Source organism: Sylvia atricapilla, chromosome 2, assembly GCF_009819655.1.
Source record: "Sylvia atricapilla isolate bSylAtr1 chromosome 2, bSylAtr1.pri, whole genome shotgun sequence".
NCBI lineage: Eukaryota > Metazoa > Chordata > Aves > Passeriformes > Sylviidae > Sylvia > Sylvia atricapilla.
The window spans coordinates 51,724,330-51,741,781 of NC_089141.1; the positions used below are offsets into that span (position 1 = coordinate 51,724,330).

Here is a 17,452-nt window from a genome sequence, read left to right on the forward strand (position 1 = left end):
GATTTCCAAGTATTTTCCTCTATCTGGAATTCCAACCATGCTGACCCTCTGCGCATTTACAAACTACACCTGACACTTGGTAAAAAACACCAGTTTGAAAGGCATACAAAACCAAACGACGACTACAAAACTGCACAGAACATACAGCAAAGCTTCTCTTTCATTTCTGGTTGGAAGAGAGTGCCACAGAACTTTTTAACCTAACAGACACCATTGTAATTCAAGGGTTGTAAATGACAGCAAGTAAGTTTGAAGCGGAAAAATGGCATAATTACTCAAAAAGGGGGAATTCCCAATTTCTCTGAAACTTGCATTACCAAGAGATACAAGCAGATTCTCTACTGAGCTGAAGTAGCAAAGAATGATGTGTTTTAAGAGTGTGTTTCAAAAACACACATTGTAGTTGAGCCACAGTAATGATATGGTGCAGTACAACAACTGGTGGTGACATTGAGTATTGTGCAGAACTCGCTAAATCTGTCCAAATGATCCTAGTGACTCCATTTTTTTTTCAGTTCTGTGACTGAGGGAAGCCGCAACATCAGCTATCCCTCTCAATACACAGGAATACTCTGAATGATGAAAGAACACAGAAAAGAGTGGGTAGTGCACTTTAAGTACACCCTACCTCATGCAAAACTTCGTAAAACTAAACCTTATCTAAGACACTTAAGCTTTTGCATCCACTGCCAAACAGGCTTCTTTAAAAAAAGTCCCACCCATTCTTGCCTTTAAATCAAAATTTCCCTGATTATTTTCTTAAGGACCTCTTGACCTTGGAACTAAACATAAAAATACTCCTATATTCCTATGTGCTAAGAGATTTATCATGTAAAGCCAAAGAGATGCCAGAACTCTTAAACGATTAAAATATATACACAGGGAAATACCAAAACCACTTAAAAATGTGCTGAAACCCAACCTAACTCTTGAAGCATACAGCAAATATAGCAAGGACAAGTTTGTTACACAAAGCACTTTATTGTATTACATGTACACTGACATTCATTGCCATTTGTTTCCAGCATATTGAAAACCACCCAAATCCCAATACAGAGAGTATCTTTGCCTCAATAAAATGCCACCAATGACAATGCTTGTATCAGCACTTATATTTGTGTCAAAATAAAAATGCAATGATCCCATCCTACTCTGGTGTAATACTGGGTAAAAAAACTTCAGAAAGTATTTTAATTCATAAGGATAATGCTCCTTACGAATTAAAAGAAAATCATCAAAGGTGGGCAAGTTTTCAGCCTAGAATGAAGTGTAATGGAGAAAACTCTGTGGTGGGCTTGACTGGGCTGGCTCAAGAAGGAGTAGCAGCCCAGTATGGTACCCTGCTAAGCTTTTCTTCTCAGCTCACAGCACAATGTTAATGCAGCTGAGCCATCTCCCCAATCCAGGCTGGAATATCTGGTATCATGGTACTGCCTTGTCCCCCTAAGGCCCAAGAGCTCTGTGCTCTGCCAGCTCACAGACCTCTCCATCACACTCCACCATGTACCCAGACATACCCTGCATACACTATACTAACAAAAAACTCCAGGAGACATCTTCAGCTTAACATAAAAATAACCACTGTATAAAATTCTTTCAAGAACAAGTCTTTATTTTGATGTTTTAGGTTTGGAGCTGAAGAAAGCAGAAATGGATTTCATTCCACTCTTATCAACTTTGGCAAGAGCCTTCTGTGCTGCAGACATCTTGGTGTTTGCCTGTGAGTGAAATGATAAACAGAAACAGTTAAACAGCATCTCCATAGGGGGAAACAAACTCCTAAATACAGAAGTCAAGCAATAAGCTGAACTGCTTTTTCAGTATATAGCCATAAAGATAATGTTATGCAGGCTTTGAATTGTAGGAGAAAAACATTAAAAAACAAATTTGAGATTATTCAAACTGAAGAATACTTGTCATGAATTACTTAACCTCAAAGAAAGACAGAAAACAAACTACAAGGACAAGGAGGTGAAAGATCACTCCTTTCTGCAGAATGAGGTATCCCAAATCAAATGCTTACTCTGGGATAATCCCTGAGTGTACATTAAGAGGAATAATGCATGCAATAGAACAGATGCATTCTGTACCCTCCGACTCAATCTCATGATTATGCTGTCAGCAGGCTGAATTACAGACCTGCATTACGGATGATGAATAATTCACACTGATTTACTATCAAAGACTATGCACAGTGAAATAAAGGGAAAAGAGATGGAAGAACTAGGAATGAAGAAGGTAACTAACGTTTGCAAAGCCCTTTTGAGACCACTGGGACAACTTCCCAGACTTCTACACCTAAAACACATTTTCTGAACCACATATTATAGAGCTGACCCCTTTTCTTTCTTGTATTTTAATGTGTTATGTTTTAAATCTCTAGCTGCTTTCCCTATTAAGAAAACTTTGCATAGACCTTTTTTTATGATACTCCTCAGTCTGCAGGACTTCACAATAACAGTACTTGGGATCAGCTAGATGGTTATGGATATGATGGAGATAGGCAACAACTGTATGACTGTGTTACTCTACAAACAAAACTACTGCCAAAGTATTTTAAAAAGAGTAGTATACTGTACAGAGTCCAAGGGCTATCTTTTCTTTCCCAGATTCTCTCATCAATGTGCTTCATTATTTCAGAAGTAAATCATATTTAATGCTAAAATGAATTATCCCTCCAGTTTATTTCCATCTTTATGCTAACTTCAAAAGCTATAGTATATAATGTGGGGTGGGGGAACACATGCATATTTTAAACTATTTATCACCTTCACTTAGGGGGCAATCCTCTTACTTCCAAACTAAAATGTGCTATGAGTATCAAAAACAAACAAACAAACAAAAAAAAACTAACCCAAAAAACTGGGGTTTTTGGGGGGAGGAAAGAATGTATCTGTCACCAGCTGCTTCTCTTTGCAAAGGGATAACGAGTAGTCAGCATTAGACTGAAGGTCACAAGACCAGCACAGCGGGCCTTTTCAGTTCCCCACGGATTGGAGGAAGATTCATTTTCTTTCAATGTTCAGAGAAATAAGCCAGTACAAGCCTCACAGCTTTGGCAGACACAGAGAGGATCTATTTCTTTTCACATCTCTGTTGCTCTCCTAGGAATAGTACAGTGGCAGGCAAAGCTGGACTCAGATTTGGACTGGCTTCCAAACATGCGTTGGAGCTGGCAATCAGTAAGTTCTGTGTTGATTTAACTTCATTAAGTTGACATAAGTAAGTGCACAAGCAATATTTCTAGGTAAAAATAAAGGCTGTCCTAGCATCCCCTGGAATTTAAGCAAATGCTGCCATCTTTGTTTCTTTTTTGAGTAACTGAAATTTACCAGTTTTGCTATCATTAAGCCACAGGATTTCTCATCTAAAGATCTCAAAGAGCTTTGCAAACATTAGCTGAACACCTTAACATGTGTGCCTGAGTCTGCAAGGTTCACTGGAATATTCACTGGTGAAATACAGCCCAGCAGTAATAGTACAAAACAGTTGAGAATAGGAAATTAAAACTGTCAAAGTCACATTAAACCTGAAAGAAAAGTTCAAAGAGATATAATTAGAGATGTCACACAATTTTGTATTTGTTTTGTATTTGTGATGTGTTTTGAAGGAGAAAGTTAAGCACTCTGTGCTAGTATTTGGTATTAATCTACACTTCAGCAAAACATGTATGAATGCAAGGCTTGCTTACCTTTTTGGTTTTCAGATTGTCACTGTTAAATTTAGTATAGTCTTCTTCTGGTTCCACAGGGACATCTGACAATTTCCTTTTCTGAAACGTTAGAGTGAGGAAGTTGCTCTGTCAACCACTTTTATGATGTACACACATGGAAGTTCAAAGATTTGGCTTTAAAACGTAACCATAGCACCAAAACAGGACTGGCAATCAAGCGAAAAATCTGCAGCAAGAGTGGAAGATTTCTGTCTGCAGTCGTCTTCTCTACATGTGAATATAAACCACCTTTACAGCATTCAGAAGAGAGCATTCAGTGTCAGGGGAAGCATTTTCTTCCTAGCCTTCTGAAGAATGACTGTTAGAAATCAGCCATGATTGTGACTTTGGTGTCAGTCTTTTTAGAGAACTTTCTGGAGCAGCTGTTGGAAGTTAGCACCTGACAGTCAAGGAACTGTGGTGCTCATGAACTCATGGACCTGTGCAGCAACTCCAGTGTTGTAGCTATATGCCAACACAAGTGGATCATCATCTAGTCCGTTGTCTGTTTGTTCACAGCCTTTAGAATTAATTAGTTTCTACAGGCTGGCAACAGGGAAACACTGCCATAGCTCCACTGACTGCTCCATCACTTGAATCCAACAGTATATTAAGAAGTTTGACTCTGCATGTGCTGTGTGCCTTCTAACTTCAGAAATAACACACGTGAATGGTTCTCGGCACTTCACATGATCAGGCCGTAAAAATGAATATTTCTTTCCATAAACTGTGAGCATGTGTTTAGTTTAAAGGTGAAAACTTTCTGGTATGTTTCCAAAACAGAAAAAAAAAAGTATGTAGTATTTTACAACACTGTTTTTTTCTTCTTATTATATATCTGATATTACTACCCTGTCCTTAATATCCTGTGAAATCTAGACCGTGGCCTTCCCAGCTTTTGTGCCAAAGAAAGTGATTTTGCAAGCAACTTGGATGGTACCATACATTTTAAGATCCTGTTTTATTCATTGTGTTTATGGTGCTTATGATATCTCTCTCTCTCTCTCTCCCCCCCTCCCTCTCTCTCTTTGGCACAGAAGCTAGGTCTGCAGCCTAGATTTCTCAGCTCTTAGAACCAGATCCAACTGCAGCCTTTTCTTTTGATTTCAATGGAATCTGGATCAGTCTCTTTAGGAGGCTGTTTACTGTGCTGTGATTATATTTTCAAATGACAATCTAATGAAGAATTACTTTTCTCCTCTTTTCGGAATCTGATAAACAAGTTTTTAAAACTTGCAACAAAAATGTTTGCATTTCAGCAAAACATTTGCTGTTTAGTTGTAGCAAAGCCTGCATATTCTTTGTAAATGTCTCTCATCATCTGCCAATGGCCAAACTCCCTGTGCTGACAAACTGGACAGTGCGATGATTACAACACAAGATCAATGGCTTACAATTAATACAAAGAACATGCAATTTTGATTTAATCATCAAATCACAAAGTCCAGGCCGTACTCAGCTTGTTCTTGTTCAAGAAAGAGAATGTTGTTGCGTTTCAGCTGATCACTGAAGTTTCTACATCTCTCCTTCCTTCCGAGTTTAATGTAATGTCCAAACACGCAATTATTTTTCCAAAACAGGAAATGCATGTTAGAACCTTCTTATTTTGCAATAATCATATATTATGTCTGTTAATACACCGTGCCCTCATGAAGAGAAATGTCAACACAAGTGATTAAAAATGGTCTGAAGGAGACTAGTTTTCACGTATATGCCTACCTTGCTCTTCTGAGATTGTGAAATAAAGGAGTGTTTTAACCTCTGAAGTTGCAAAGACTCAAACACAGAAACATCATACACACCCTGGTTAGTGCTCTGGAAATTAATCAGATCCTCAGCAAGATCTCACTGCCCAACAACTGAACATTTCTAAGCCTCATTTCCTCTGCAACCAAACTGCTGAAATAAAGCTGTTTTTAAAAATAGATTCCCAGAACTATCCCAACGGCATAAAAGCTATTCGTACACAATATGGAATGTACATCACAAGCAGTTTAATACAGTTGTTTTAACGTGCTTATATAGCTAATGACTATCAGTTGGCTCCTGATGTGTGCTTAATATTTCTTACAACACATAAAGATAATTCTTAACTGAATCAAAGGGCCAAGTAACTGTGCAGCCAGAACAACTGTCCAGCCACATGGAAATAACATATCTATGGATATCCATTGGAGAACAAATGCTATTAATAACAGTAGGGCTCAATTACTCCTCTATGTGCTAGCTGACATGCTGCTAAACAGAACAGTCACTGAACCAGCCAGAAATGAGGTTATTTTAGACTTTGTTTCTGTAAGTAGCAGGGACATTGCAGGAAAGGCCAGTGTGGTATGTAATCTTGTTTCAGTAGACATAGGCTGCTCAGTTAAAATTAAATGAAAAGGATAATCAAAAGTGGGGTTATTGGTTCAAGGGGCGCAAATTTTGCAAACCATACGCCTTACTTGTCTAATGCAAAGCAAAGGGACTTGATGTGTGAGGAAGACACTTGAAAGGTAAAAGAAAAAGAATGAAGAAGTGATTTTGGATCTTTTAATTCAAACAAGGTGAAAATCTTGGAGGAAAAAGCTTCTCAGACTAAACAAAATAAATGTGGCTCCTTGCTCACAGATTCACACATATTCCACCACCTCCCATCCATCCCCCAAAAAATCCAACTGACACTAGATGCAAGCAGAATTCTGCAATGGATGGGGGAAAAAAACAGAGAGGGGGAAAAGGAATATTAAAAAAAAAAAAAAAAAAAAAAAAAAGATTGGTATAGGGGTCAGGTAATACTGGGACTAAGAACTGCCAAAAAGTCAAGCTGAGTTAAACTTTGGAAAGGAAATTAAAACAAACAGGACAAGGTTGTTTAGCCACAGAGGCAAAAAAGGGAATTAAAAAAGAGAAAGCGAAGGGATTGGATAGATATTAAAGGCAACCTATGTGTGGACCCAAAATGGAAGAACTCCTTTGCCTCTGTAAATCATTTTCAATAAAGATGAAGAGGTTAAGCATAGGGACAGAAGAGAGAACAGAAATCACTCTATTCAAGACAGAAGTAGAACTCAATATGCTGATCCAGCTGGAAGACTGTATCAGAAACTACAAGATGAGAGGCAGAACCTGGCATATGTTCCATCAGGCAGGGACTATATTAGTGCAGAATGGCCAAGGACCCATCTCTAACATAAAAAGGAAGAAAATGCCATAGTAGGACTCAGGAGAAGAGAGCAGAGAAAAAAGTGAAAGAAGGAAGAATAACTAAAGAGTAAATGAAACACAGAATAATAGAGTGGTTTGGGTTTGAAAGGATCTTAAAGATCATCTAGCTCCAACCCTCCTGCCATGGGCAGGAATTCCTTCCACTAGACCAGGTGGCTCAGAGCCCCATCCAACCTGGCCTTGAACATTGCCAGGGATGGGAATTCACAACATCTCTGGGCAACCTGTTCCAGTGCCTCACCATCTTCACATCTAATTTAAACCTACCCTCTCTCTCAGCTTAAGGCCACTGCCCCTTGTCCTGTCACTACATGCCCTTGTAAAAAAGCTTCTCGACAGCTTCTCCTGTAGCCCCCATTAGGAACTGGAAGGAGCTCTAAGGTCTTCCTGGAGCCTTCTCTTTTCCAGGCTGAACAATCCCAGCTCTCTCAGCCTGTCTCAGCCTAAAACTAAACAAGGTAACGCCTACTGACTCCAATACATTGTCTCAAATATAACATTTTCTGGGGAGAGAATGTGAAGGATTGCCAGAGGATTTGACATGGTGCCACTTAACCAGCTGTAATGACAGAAAACAAATACTGCTTAAGAAGTTTAAGGTAGGTGAGAAACTAGAAAAAAGGGAAACAAAAGCAAATAATGCATAAAGGAATCTCATTGGATCAGATAGAGATTAATAGTTAATTACTAATTAAAAATAGTAGAATGCTAACATTTGGTGAATGTACACCACTGAGTAGCATTATGAACACCTAAAGAGCTTTTAACACTGAAAAAAGTCAGGGAACCTTCAAGACTGGAAACATTAAAATGAGACTAAATGTACAGAAGTAAAAGGTCACAGAGAAACTAACTGCATGAGTTTCTTGTAAATCTGAGAACTGATGAAGTAAAAACTGCAGTGGAAAAAGACCCCCACAACTGTGTGTCTTAACCATTCACAGCATGACAGAGAGCTATCTGAGCACACATCAATAGAGACAAAGGGATTCTAGCCTTTAATGGGACAAAGTATTTCTAGTTAAGACAAGAAGGGAAGAATGCCATCATATCGTATGAGTAAAGGTTTTATTAGAAATAATTACACATTTTTCTGGTCACCTGCTTTGAAACAATTGAATTCATCTTGGAACAGGTGTAAAGAAATGTTTCCACAATGAGGGAATGGAGAACCAATCTTACACAACCAAGCTGGCTTCTCAAAATGAAAACACAAAGCATATATGTTTTCCCTTTACACATTCACAGAACTAATGTTAGGGAGGGAAAGGAGCCATTTCAATTTCAAAAACAATGATAAAGTTAGCACAAAAGGACAGGGGAATAAATTGGCCATGAATAAATTCAAGGTGGAATTTACAGAAAGGTTTCTGAGCATCAGAGGAATGAGATTATAGAACACTCTTCCAAGAGAAGTAATGGAAATAAAAACTCCTAATGAGACTTACAGTGAAGAATGGTCAGTGTATGAGAGATTATCCAACATGGTTGTCTGGGAATCTATGACCCAGGAGGTCCCTTTCAGGGTCCTCATAAATTATATACGAAAGAAAACCTATGAGGTCATATTGTCCCATCAACCTCAATAAAACTAAATAAGCAAAACACGCATGAAAAGACTGTTGACCAAACCCATAAAATATGCCTCTCTTTTTCCTTCCCCTTTTCTTAAACAGAAAAAACAACCAAAATATTCCTCATTAAAAATATGAGTTACCTGGTAAATTTCTTGAGTTGCTTTAGACTGACTTTTCACAAGGATACCTTACTTAATGTATTGTACCCACTGCTTGGTCTGGTCTAGTTTCAAGATTAACTCAGAAAAACTAACTTGCGACACATCTATCAATATCTTAATGTTCTCCTACCTTCAATTGTGGCTCTGGTGCTGGACTTCTAAGTTCTGGGAGCCTGAAGAACAAAAGATTTTAAACCAAAAATTAAGACAGATGAATTGCACAACCTAAAGTTTGGAAATCCTTCTTAATGAAAGCTGCTTTGGTTATCAGCTGCTCACACATGGCAAGCACTTGCAAAAAAAAGCAGTTCATGGTCTGTATTTCTGACTTATGAAACTGCTCAGCCATGGGGCTTCAAGCTGCAAATTGCACATTTTCCGAAGGCCACCATAACAGAAGCCTTTGAACAGAACTGAACTGATGAGTAGGCGCAGAGTTCGAGTGATAATCCAAGCCAAGTCTGCTGCTGGCAAGGGAACACCAGGATGTGGATGTTGGCTCACCTTCCAGATTTAAACACAAACTAACACAGGTGAGATAAGTAAGTTAGACCCAAGCAGCACTGAGTGAGTCGGGAAAAGGAAAGAGGACTGGGGATAAAGACTCAACTCCTGGCTCTGCTGCTTGTGCTTGACAATTCTGGACAAATTGCTTTATTGGATTTTCTTCCCACTTGCTTTAAAATAGGATACATTATTCAGGGTTTCATCACACAACGGTGGTAACAGACATATCCAACTTTAATATTACATCTCCCCCAGCTCACAGTCCTTAATACCACAGGAAAGCAAAAAAACCCAAAACAAAAGCAACCCTCCATAATCTACATCTGAAAAATCCCATTTAAAGTGTGGCAAATAAAATCTCATTGTGTCATTCACTGAAACCACAATGAAAAAATCTCAGTATTCAACAGAAATGACCAAATGGACATTAATCCATGCCATGCAAAGCTATAGGCTAGATGGAACAATACTCACCCCAAGTATTTTAACAACTCCTTACTCAGATCTTCAGGAATATACTCCGATATTAACCCATGGGCATATCGTACATAGTCTTCAGAAAGAGGTCATGGAGTGGGTAGGAGGAGAAAAAGAATATTCATGTTACACAGTCACTGTTGCTTTAGCCATGTTGCATGTGCTACCATGAGGCACAAGGTTGAATCAATATTAACACACTCCTAATGGATACACTGTGATGCTTCTCTGTGTCCAGTAGTTTATGTTATATGACACTTGTAGGTTTATTTAAAAAGTAAAGACTTACTACACTCACTTTGTCAGCACATGTTATTAATATCTGCTGCATGTCCTTTACAAAAGCTGTTCACTTTCTGAGAGTACTAGATATCATGTATTTTTCCGGAGAAATTAAATTTTAAAAACCTGCAAAAGTAAAAAGCTGACTCAACAGAATATGCAATCATTAATTTTAAAGCATCTGGATCTTACAATTATTTGGCAAGGGCTTCAGTACTAAAGAACATTTTCTGGCTTCAACTGAAAACAATTAGATGAGACAATGAGTCTATTTCAAAGTCTTGTACTTAATTTTCAGTACTTTATAGAAAATGCCAAGGCCTATCTAAACATCACTGGCAAGACAGGATAATTATCTGTGGAAATATGAACTACTAGAAGCTGTTTTCACTACAGGGCACTCCTGCTATAAATGTTTTTCTGAGAGACTGGGGGAAAAAAAGTGACCCTTTTATAACATGAAGTCCTAAACCAGATCTTTTCCGGTCACGTTCTACACAAGCACTTACTGGTCGTGGGCTGGATTTCTTTAACTTGCTGTTGTTGAGGCTGCTAGGGAGTAACTGCACCCATGCACAGGAAGCATTTGCCAGACAGATATTAATGAAATTCATGTCTGAATTCCAACTCCAACAGGCCAGTTTATCTGCTCATATGCCTAAGCACTTAGAGAGTTCAGAAGCACATGGTATACCAACCTTAAGGTGGCAAAGAACTATTTCTTTAGTGCCAGAGATAAATATCTCTTTTTTTTTTTTTTTTTTTTTTTTTTTTTTTTAACCTAAAAAGCCCAATGGAAACTGGCACTGAAGGAGAAAGCATTAGCAAACTGACAACAGCATACACTTTTCAACTATACTGATAATAAATTCTAACTATCACCTATCTGCACTTCTCCTTCCTTCACTGCCTAGATTCATCAAAGATATTTTGCTCTCTAAGCCCACTTTAGGGTCAGAAGAGAACAAGAAATAATTCTAATCCAAGACAATTTCACCTCAGCACTTAATTTATTGCTTAAGAAAAATATTCTCATCATTTCACTCTTTGCATTGTGACACTGAATGGTGAGTCCAAGTCAACTGCTATCATTTCATACTAAATAAAAAATCCATTCCCTTTGCATTTCTGACTCAAAGCAATCGTCAATTACTTCCTTTACCAATTTAAAAATACCATTATTTGCCTCCTAGGGAGTCTGTGTTCTCACCCTAGCCTAGCTTTGTTATTAACCTTTTGTCAAACATCATGAACACTTGCACACCTCCCTTCTTTGTCTTCTGAATGAAATATTCAAGTCTCATATGATAAACCTCCCCTACTTCTCTATCTGCTCTCATTATATCCTCCCCTATTTTTGCCTTATAACATCAGTAGATAGTAACTACATACACCCATCTATTTTTAAGGCACTGAAATTTCATAATACCCCTATGAAAGCAATTCTCTACAGAAGTAAATTGCACTGTCACAGCAATGAGAGGATCAGACAAGAAAATGAGTCTTATTAAAAATAAGTATTGAGTAATGTGTCCATCTGACTTCCTGTCATTCACCTTGCCACAGACAGTGGGACTACTTCCAAAACTCACCTACTTTAAACCCCAGTATTCCAAATTTTCAACGCTGGTCTCTCAAATATGAAACCCCAAGGTTTTTAAAAAGACTATTATAAACATGTCACTATAAATAAAATGCAAGGTGGAAAAAACCCACTGTAGATGAAATATTTGATTACAAATTTCAGAGAAAAAATATTTAAGCATAGTCAAGACAGTTGTTGCCGGGACACTTTCCCCCTTCTTTAAAAAAGCAGGCATTGGGAAATAGATGGAAAGCTACTGTGAAGTTAAAGTCACAAGTTTTGCAACTTTGTCTTTTTTTAAAACAATATATTACAATCTCTGTTCTATAAAACTGTCTATTTGCCTCTTAAATCTTATTTATGTTGTATCCTTTATATCATTACTTGGTAGCTCATTTTCCACTTCGTCAGCAAGCTGCTTTGTTTCTACTTAATTTTCAACAGCATGAAAACTTCTGAACGTTTTTGTAATAAGAAACAATTTGCTTTGGTTCATTTTGCTCTAAATTGTTCTTAATTTTCATTAAGATTGGAAAATTTTATTCCATTTTCAGGTTTCTCTACAGAATTTCGTATCAGTGACCTTCAGGACATTGCCCTCCCCAGCAAAATGGTGAATAGAAGCAAACAGGATCCCACCAAACTTTTTGGTAACAGGATTGTTACAATTAAATCCACATATTATTAAAATTTTGCCCTTAATAATTACACATTTGTGTTTTTATAGTGTTTTGAGGCTGGTAAAACACCAGTGCACCCACAAAAATCATCCTACTCATACATTTATTTGTTGCATAAAGTAAAGTTTGGACCAGGAGCCTTTTCTCTGTAACCATGACTTCTTAAGATCCTTTCACCATTTTGAAGAATCCTATGAATGCTAATGTGCTCATATTCCATGAATCCTAATAAAAAAAAATAATGAAAAGAAGCACATTCTAATACAGACACACTTACAGGGTGAGAACTCATCTATATTATAAATATGTGTCCTATTCTTTAACACAGTCTCAGTCCAGCAAAGCACTTAAGCATATATTTTACTGAGAAAAATGTTTCCTCCTTGAAATGTAGAGACGTTAAGAGAACCCCAGCTGAGACCTACTGTTAATTACAATGTCATCTGATGAAGATACTAAAGAAGCTGGAAGGCATACAGTCAAACCTTATACAGAATTTTCTGTACAGGGAATAAATTTACTGCAAAGGCCAATTTCAATATCTTTTAGTTTCTAATCACGTGTTTTATCTCTACTTATGTGACTTCACAAAAATGGAATTCATTACCATGTTTAGTTTTCTTACCTTCCTCAGCATCTGTGATCTGTTTACTGTTGATAAATGTACTTGCAAGCACCCTTTCACCTACCAATATATTGTTGCTTTTAAGCGCTTTCACTGTTTGATTAACCTACAGAAAACCAAAGAATGAAATGCCTGTATCAGTATTGTTATGCACATGTTAATACAGTGACAAAGCTCTTGTAATTTTGTTTCAAGCATATAAAACACTCAAGTTATGGACTGTGGTGAAATTTAATACACATTTGTAATGACTAGCAGATGAGCTGAAAAAACCCAAAGAAACTAGCTTGTCTTTGAACATGTTTCCTTGGCAACACAGCACCACTTCTGCAGCACCCTAAGATGAGATTGAGCTACTCAGACCCAACAGCCATGACTATACAGGTGAGAAATACACCTGCTCAGAGAACATTCCTGAGCTCAGCAGGATGGCAAAGGCAGACCTTGGTGGAAATCGAAGATTAAGGACTGGACAGAGCACTGCTGTGCCGGATCCAACAGAGAGAGAACTGTCAGATGAAGGTATTTTCAACAACACAAACAGGTACCTGTTCATATGTAAATATTCAGGTAATCATTGCAAAACAGGCATTTATTCCCAGGCCTCATCACTGCAGAAAGTGGACCAGATTTTGTGCCTGTATTGATAATTTAAAAGACAAGGCCATTATGCATACCATCTTTTTCTATAGAATGGCATCATTTTAAGGGCACATGTGCATGAACAAAATGAAAGTCACCTTCTTTACACAAAAACAAAGACCCCATCAAGCTTAGCTTTAACACTAGTTTATTTCTGGCATACTGTACAGTACCTCTTGAACAACATGATTAGATCAGGATAACAGCAACCAAACCAAGACCATTCTGAGTGAACTCTGCCAAAACTTCAGGAAACACATTTGTAGCACAAAACCAAGGCAGCTCTGTCCAGCTTCAAAGCATGGCAGAATTTAGAAGCTGTAACTATCAAAACTCTCCTCCAGCCCATTCAGAAAAAGGACAAAGCAAAAGCAAGCTCCTCACCTTATGCAAAACCTACAGCAATAAGCTGACAGCTTCTTCTTCCTACCCAGACCCCATAGGCCTCTTTCATGGCCAGTCCCGTCAAAAAGAGAAATGCAACAAGCTTGTTAATATCCCTAACACCTGATCACATTCCCAAGTGGAGCAACTTTACTGTGATATTTGTCCTTCTTGGACAGGACACATACCTTGAACTGAGGCACAGCACATGGCTCCAATGCAAACATAGACAAGCTAATAAGCATTTTCATTTTAAACATCTAGCAATTTTTAAAGCAAAAGAGAAACACAATACCTTTTTCTTTAACCACTTCAGTGTCTTCTCTTGGCTGTATTTGTGGAATTTCTGACTGCCAATTTCTGAGAAAAAACAAGCAAGGGGAAAAAAGTCATGTCTCGTTTGGATTGCATTTTCAATACCTTTAAAATCTTTTACTTGTAGATACAGTATAAAAGTTAATTTGCATCTTGCACATGTTTGATATCAGGGCAATAAGTTCCAAAAATATTGGAAGCAAAAAAAAAAAAATAAACAGACTGAGCTGATATGAACAAGACTGAACAATTTGATAGTTCTTTAATTAGGATCTAATCCAGCAAAGCACAGATTTTATTTATTTATGTGTAATCTTGGGTTCCCTTAATTCACTAAGACTCTTCTCAAGCCCTTGTAGTTTTCACTTCACCTTCACTGGCCTATGTCACCAGACTGGTGATCTTAACTACGTAGTTCACAACACAAAATGTCGGTTCCATGATTTTTTTTCTTTTCTTTTTTTTTTTTTTTTAAACAACAGATTATCTTAATTCTTTATGTACTGAATTCCAGCACCTAGTAAGGAGCCAGGACAAAGAATTGGTTACTGAAGCTAAACCATCCACCTCTTCAATAAACCCTTTCCCTATCTGTTCTCCTCTGCCATGTCAGAGTGACTAAAGCAGAATTTTTACTTCTATCCCCCTTTTACATAATTCAATATAATGTTAAAAGAAAATACAGAATCTAAAATAGCGAAACTTATTCCTTGTGGGAGGAATTATGATTCACTCATGAGTTGTGGAGAAACACAAATTAACTTGATGATATAAGAATTTCATAGAGTGCTTCCCCTGTGATAACAAGGGCATCATGAACACTTGCCATTCACATGTGATCGGTTATCTGGAGATGGAAGAGTTCAAAGCACCCAAGCAAAAGAGAAAATTACAAAGGCTCAGGGAAATTTCAGTATAAAAATTCAGTATTAACTCATAGAAAGCCACATTTGGGAAATGGAATCAGATGCCTAGTAAGATTTCACAGGAGATTTTGGAGCCTGCTGCTTCAATCTTTTTCTTTAACAGGTATTTCAATAAGTTTTAATCTCCTGTATACCATTCCCATAAATACCTACATCTGTTTCATGTCATTTACTGATACAGTGTCATATTCCAACACTCATTTCATGGATTTTCCTTCTCCCCTGGCAAACAACAACATATTATTTATGATTCCTTCAGCATTTCCTTCTTTGGGGTTTATCTTGGCTCTTCCAAATTGCACATAAACAGTGAACTATTATGTGTTCTTTCTGTATGCATGGCAGGGGGTACGGAGAGGTCGAGGAAAGCTGTTTGCAAGATAAAAGTTTAAATCTGTCTCAATAGCTGTACAATAGCAAAATACAAAAATTCTTCAGAGCAAAAATGAAAAATTCACTAATACACACTTTGCTTTAAGATGAGCCGCAGGTAAAACAATTAGCTGTGACATTGTTGGCTGCAGACTTTAGAATTTAGAAGCTTCTAAATGGCTCTGAAAGAAGAGAAGCAGAAAATGGAGAAACTCTGGATACTTGAACCTGCTTCGCAAAGGGCTAACGTGGTTTGGGTTCAAGTACAGTGAGTGCAATTCATGGATTCCTCTCTTATCTAAGAAAGTTCGAGGAAGGGACATCCTCTGGGCACCATCCCCCAACCCATGCTGAAAAGTAATTCTAGTCTGGATTCTCAGGCAGACTCCTCCACAACAGCATGATTCAGAGTGACTCAGGGAAAGGAAATGCAGAACTGTGAAGCCGTTTTCATTAAAACATGTGAAAAATAATTACACTGAACCCTTCAGAGATCACTTTGTTTGAAAATATTTTGTACACTTGACAGTTTTGACTATTAAACTCTAGAAACTGACAATATTTGAGACCTCTGAAGAATTAAAGTGAGTTATGAAAGTCGCAAACTGCTGACAAAAGGATTCAATATTGGAACGTGGATTTAACATGTGATGCACATTTGATATTGGTGAGAGTTAGTGACTATGTTTGATAATATGAGTATATATTGGAAAGCCTTTTGTTCCCTAATGTGTCTGGTGCCTATAAAACTGGTCTGAGACATCTGGAAAGATTGGGTTTGAGAAATACAGATGGAATATAAGTGGTTCTACAATTAAATAATATGTTCAGTGATCGGGTAATCGCTATGTAGACTTGGAAGTTTCCCTGATGTATTGTTGAGCAAACTGCCTAAAGCACATTTTAAAATCTATTTTCTCAGTGTTTTCCATAACTCTGAAACTTATATGGCCCCTTTTTTCCTACCTTCTGGGAATACAAGCTTGGCAATATTATTTAGTTATTCTAATCAGGTAAGTTTTCTTGGCTCTTCATGTTAATCACATCAGACAAGATCACAGTGCAGCTTTTGCCTTGCAAAATGAAACAAAGAGTAACACTCCAGAAGTGGAATTCATAACCCTTTCTTAAACCTTCTCTACTGTACATTCAATCCAATGTCAGAATTTATTAGCAAACAACCTGCCTCACCCAGACTTAGTGAGCTGTAACACACCCTTTCCACAACTACTAAAGTAGGAAATTCAGAATTCAATTCAGCTAAATGAATTTTCAGTGCCCTTCAAGAATGAGGCCAGGAAAGGTGGATTTTCTGCTAATTCAGGAAGTGTAAACTGTGAGTGCTCTGGGGTAAGAATTTGTTAGACAGATGTTAAATGTCTTAAGACTAAATGAAGAGTGAAATAATTATGTTGTTAAGTTCTGTCAAGCAGAACAGAGCTGCAGAAGCCTTAACACAACTGATATTTCTTGCCCTAATGCTCTACTCCTTAAATGAGACAGGCTACAAAGTGGACAACAGGTCTTAAGAGCCAGAAAAGAATGAGTACCTGAAGTCATAATGCTGGAATTTTTTACAAGCAATAAAAGACATGAGAATATGAAACACATAGAAGTGGATTAAACAAAAAGGCGATGTGTGCATGACAGGCAAGCAAGTGCCAATGGGTTTGTTGCATAACAGTACTCTTGGTGTTCTAAAAAAAGAAAGAAATCCTAAGAACAAGCCCCACTGTAACCCAATCCAAACCTGAACAAGAAAAGAAGTAGCATGTAGATGCAGGTACATGCCTGGGAAAATCCAAGAACATCACATAAAGCTGATGTGTGCATGTGTGTACAGCTTTTATGACAAAAGCATTGTTAACCTCACATTTCAAAACAAAACCCAGGAAATGAACACACCTTTATAACAGCCAATATAATTTGTTGGCAAAACAACACAAACTTGTAGGTGTACATAATACATTACTTAAAATGGAAAAAAGCAAGCAGTG

At 37.6% G+C, this 17,452-nt stretch overlaps 1 protein-coding gene across 2 annotated transcripts in view; it reads right to left on the reverse strand.

The window, feature by feature from the left end:
- Positions 1–1,591: 1,591 nt before the first annotated feature.
- Positions 1,592–17,452, reverse strand: part of RNASEH2B (ribonuclease H2 subunit B) — a 37,543-nt gene continuing 21,682 nt past the window's right edge. For both annotated transcript variants that reach the window (XM_066313247.1, XM_066313246.1), the window contains exons 6-11: positions 14,138–14,202; positions 12,817–12,922; positions 9,642–9,720; positions 8,791–8,833; positions 3,692–3,772; positions 1,592–1,718 (exon numbers count right to left, since the gene is read on the reverse strand). In XM_066313247.1, coding sequence (XP_066169344.1) covers positions 1,611–1,718; positions 3,692–3,772; positions 8,791–8,833; positions 9,642–9,720; positions 12,817–12,922; positions 14,138–14,202 — 482 coding nt within the window. In that variant the 3' untranslated portion in view covers positions 1,592–1,610. The remainder of the gene's footprint in view (positions 1,719–3,691; positions 3,773–8,790; positions 8,834–9,641; positions 9,721–12,816; positions 12,923–14,137; positions 14,203–17,452) is intronic.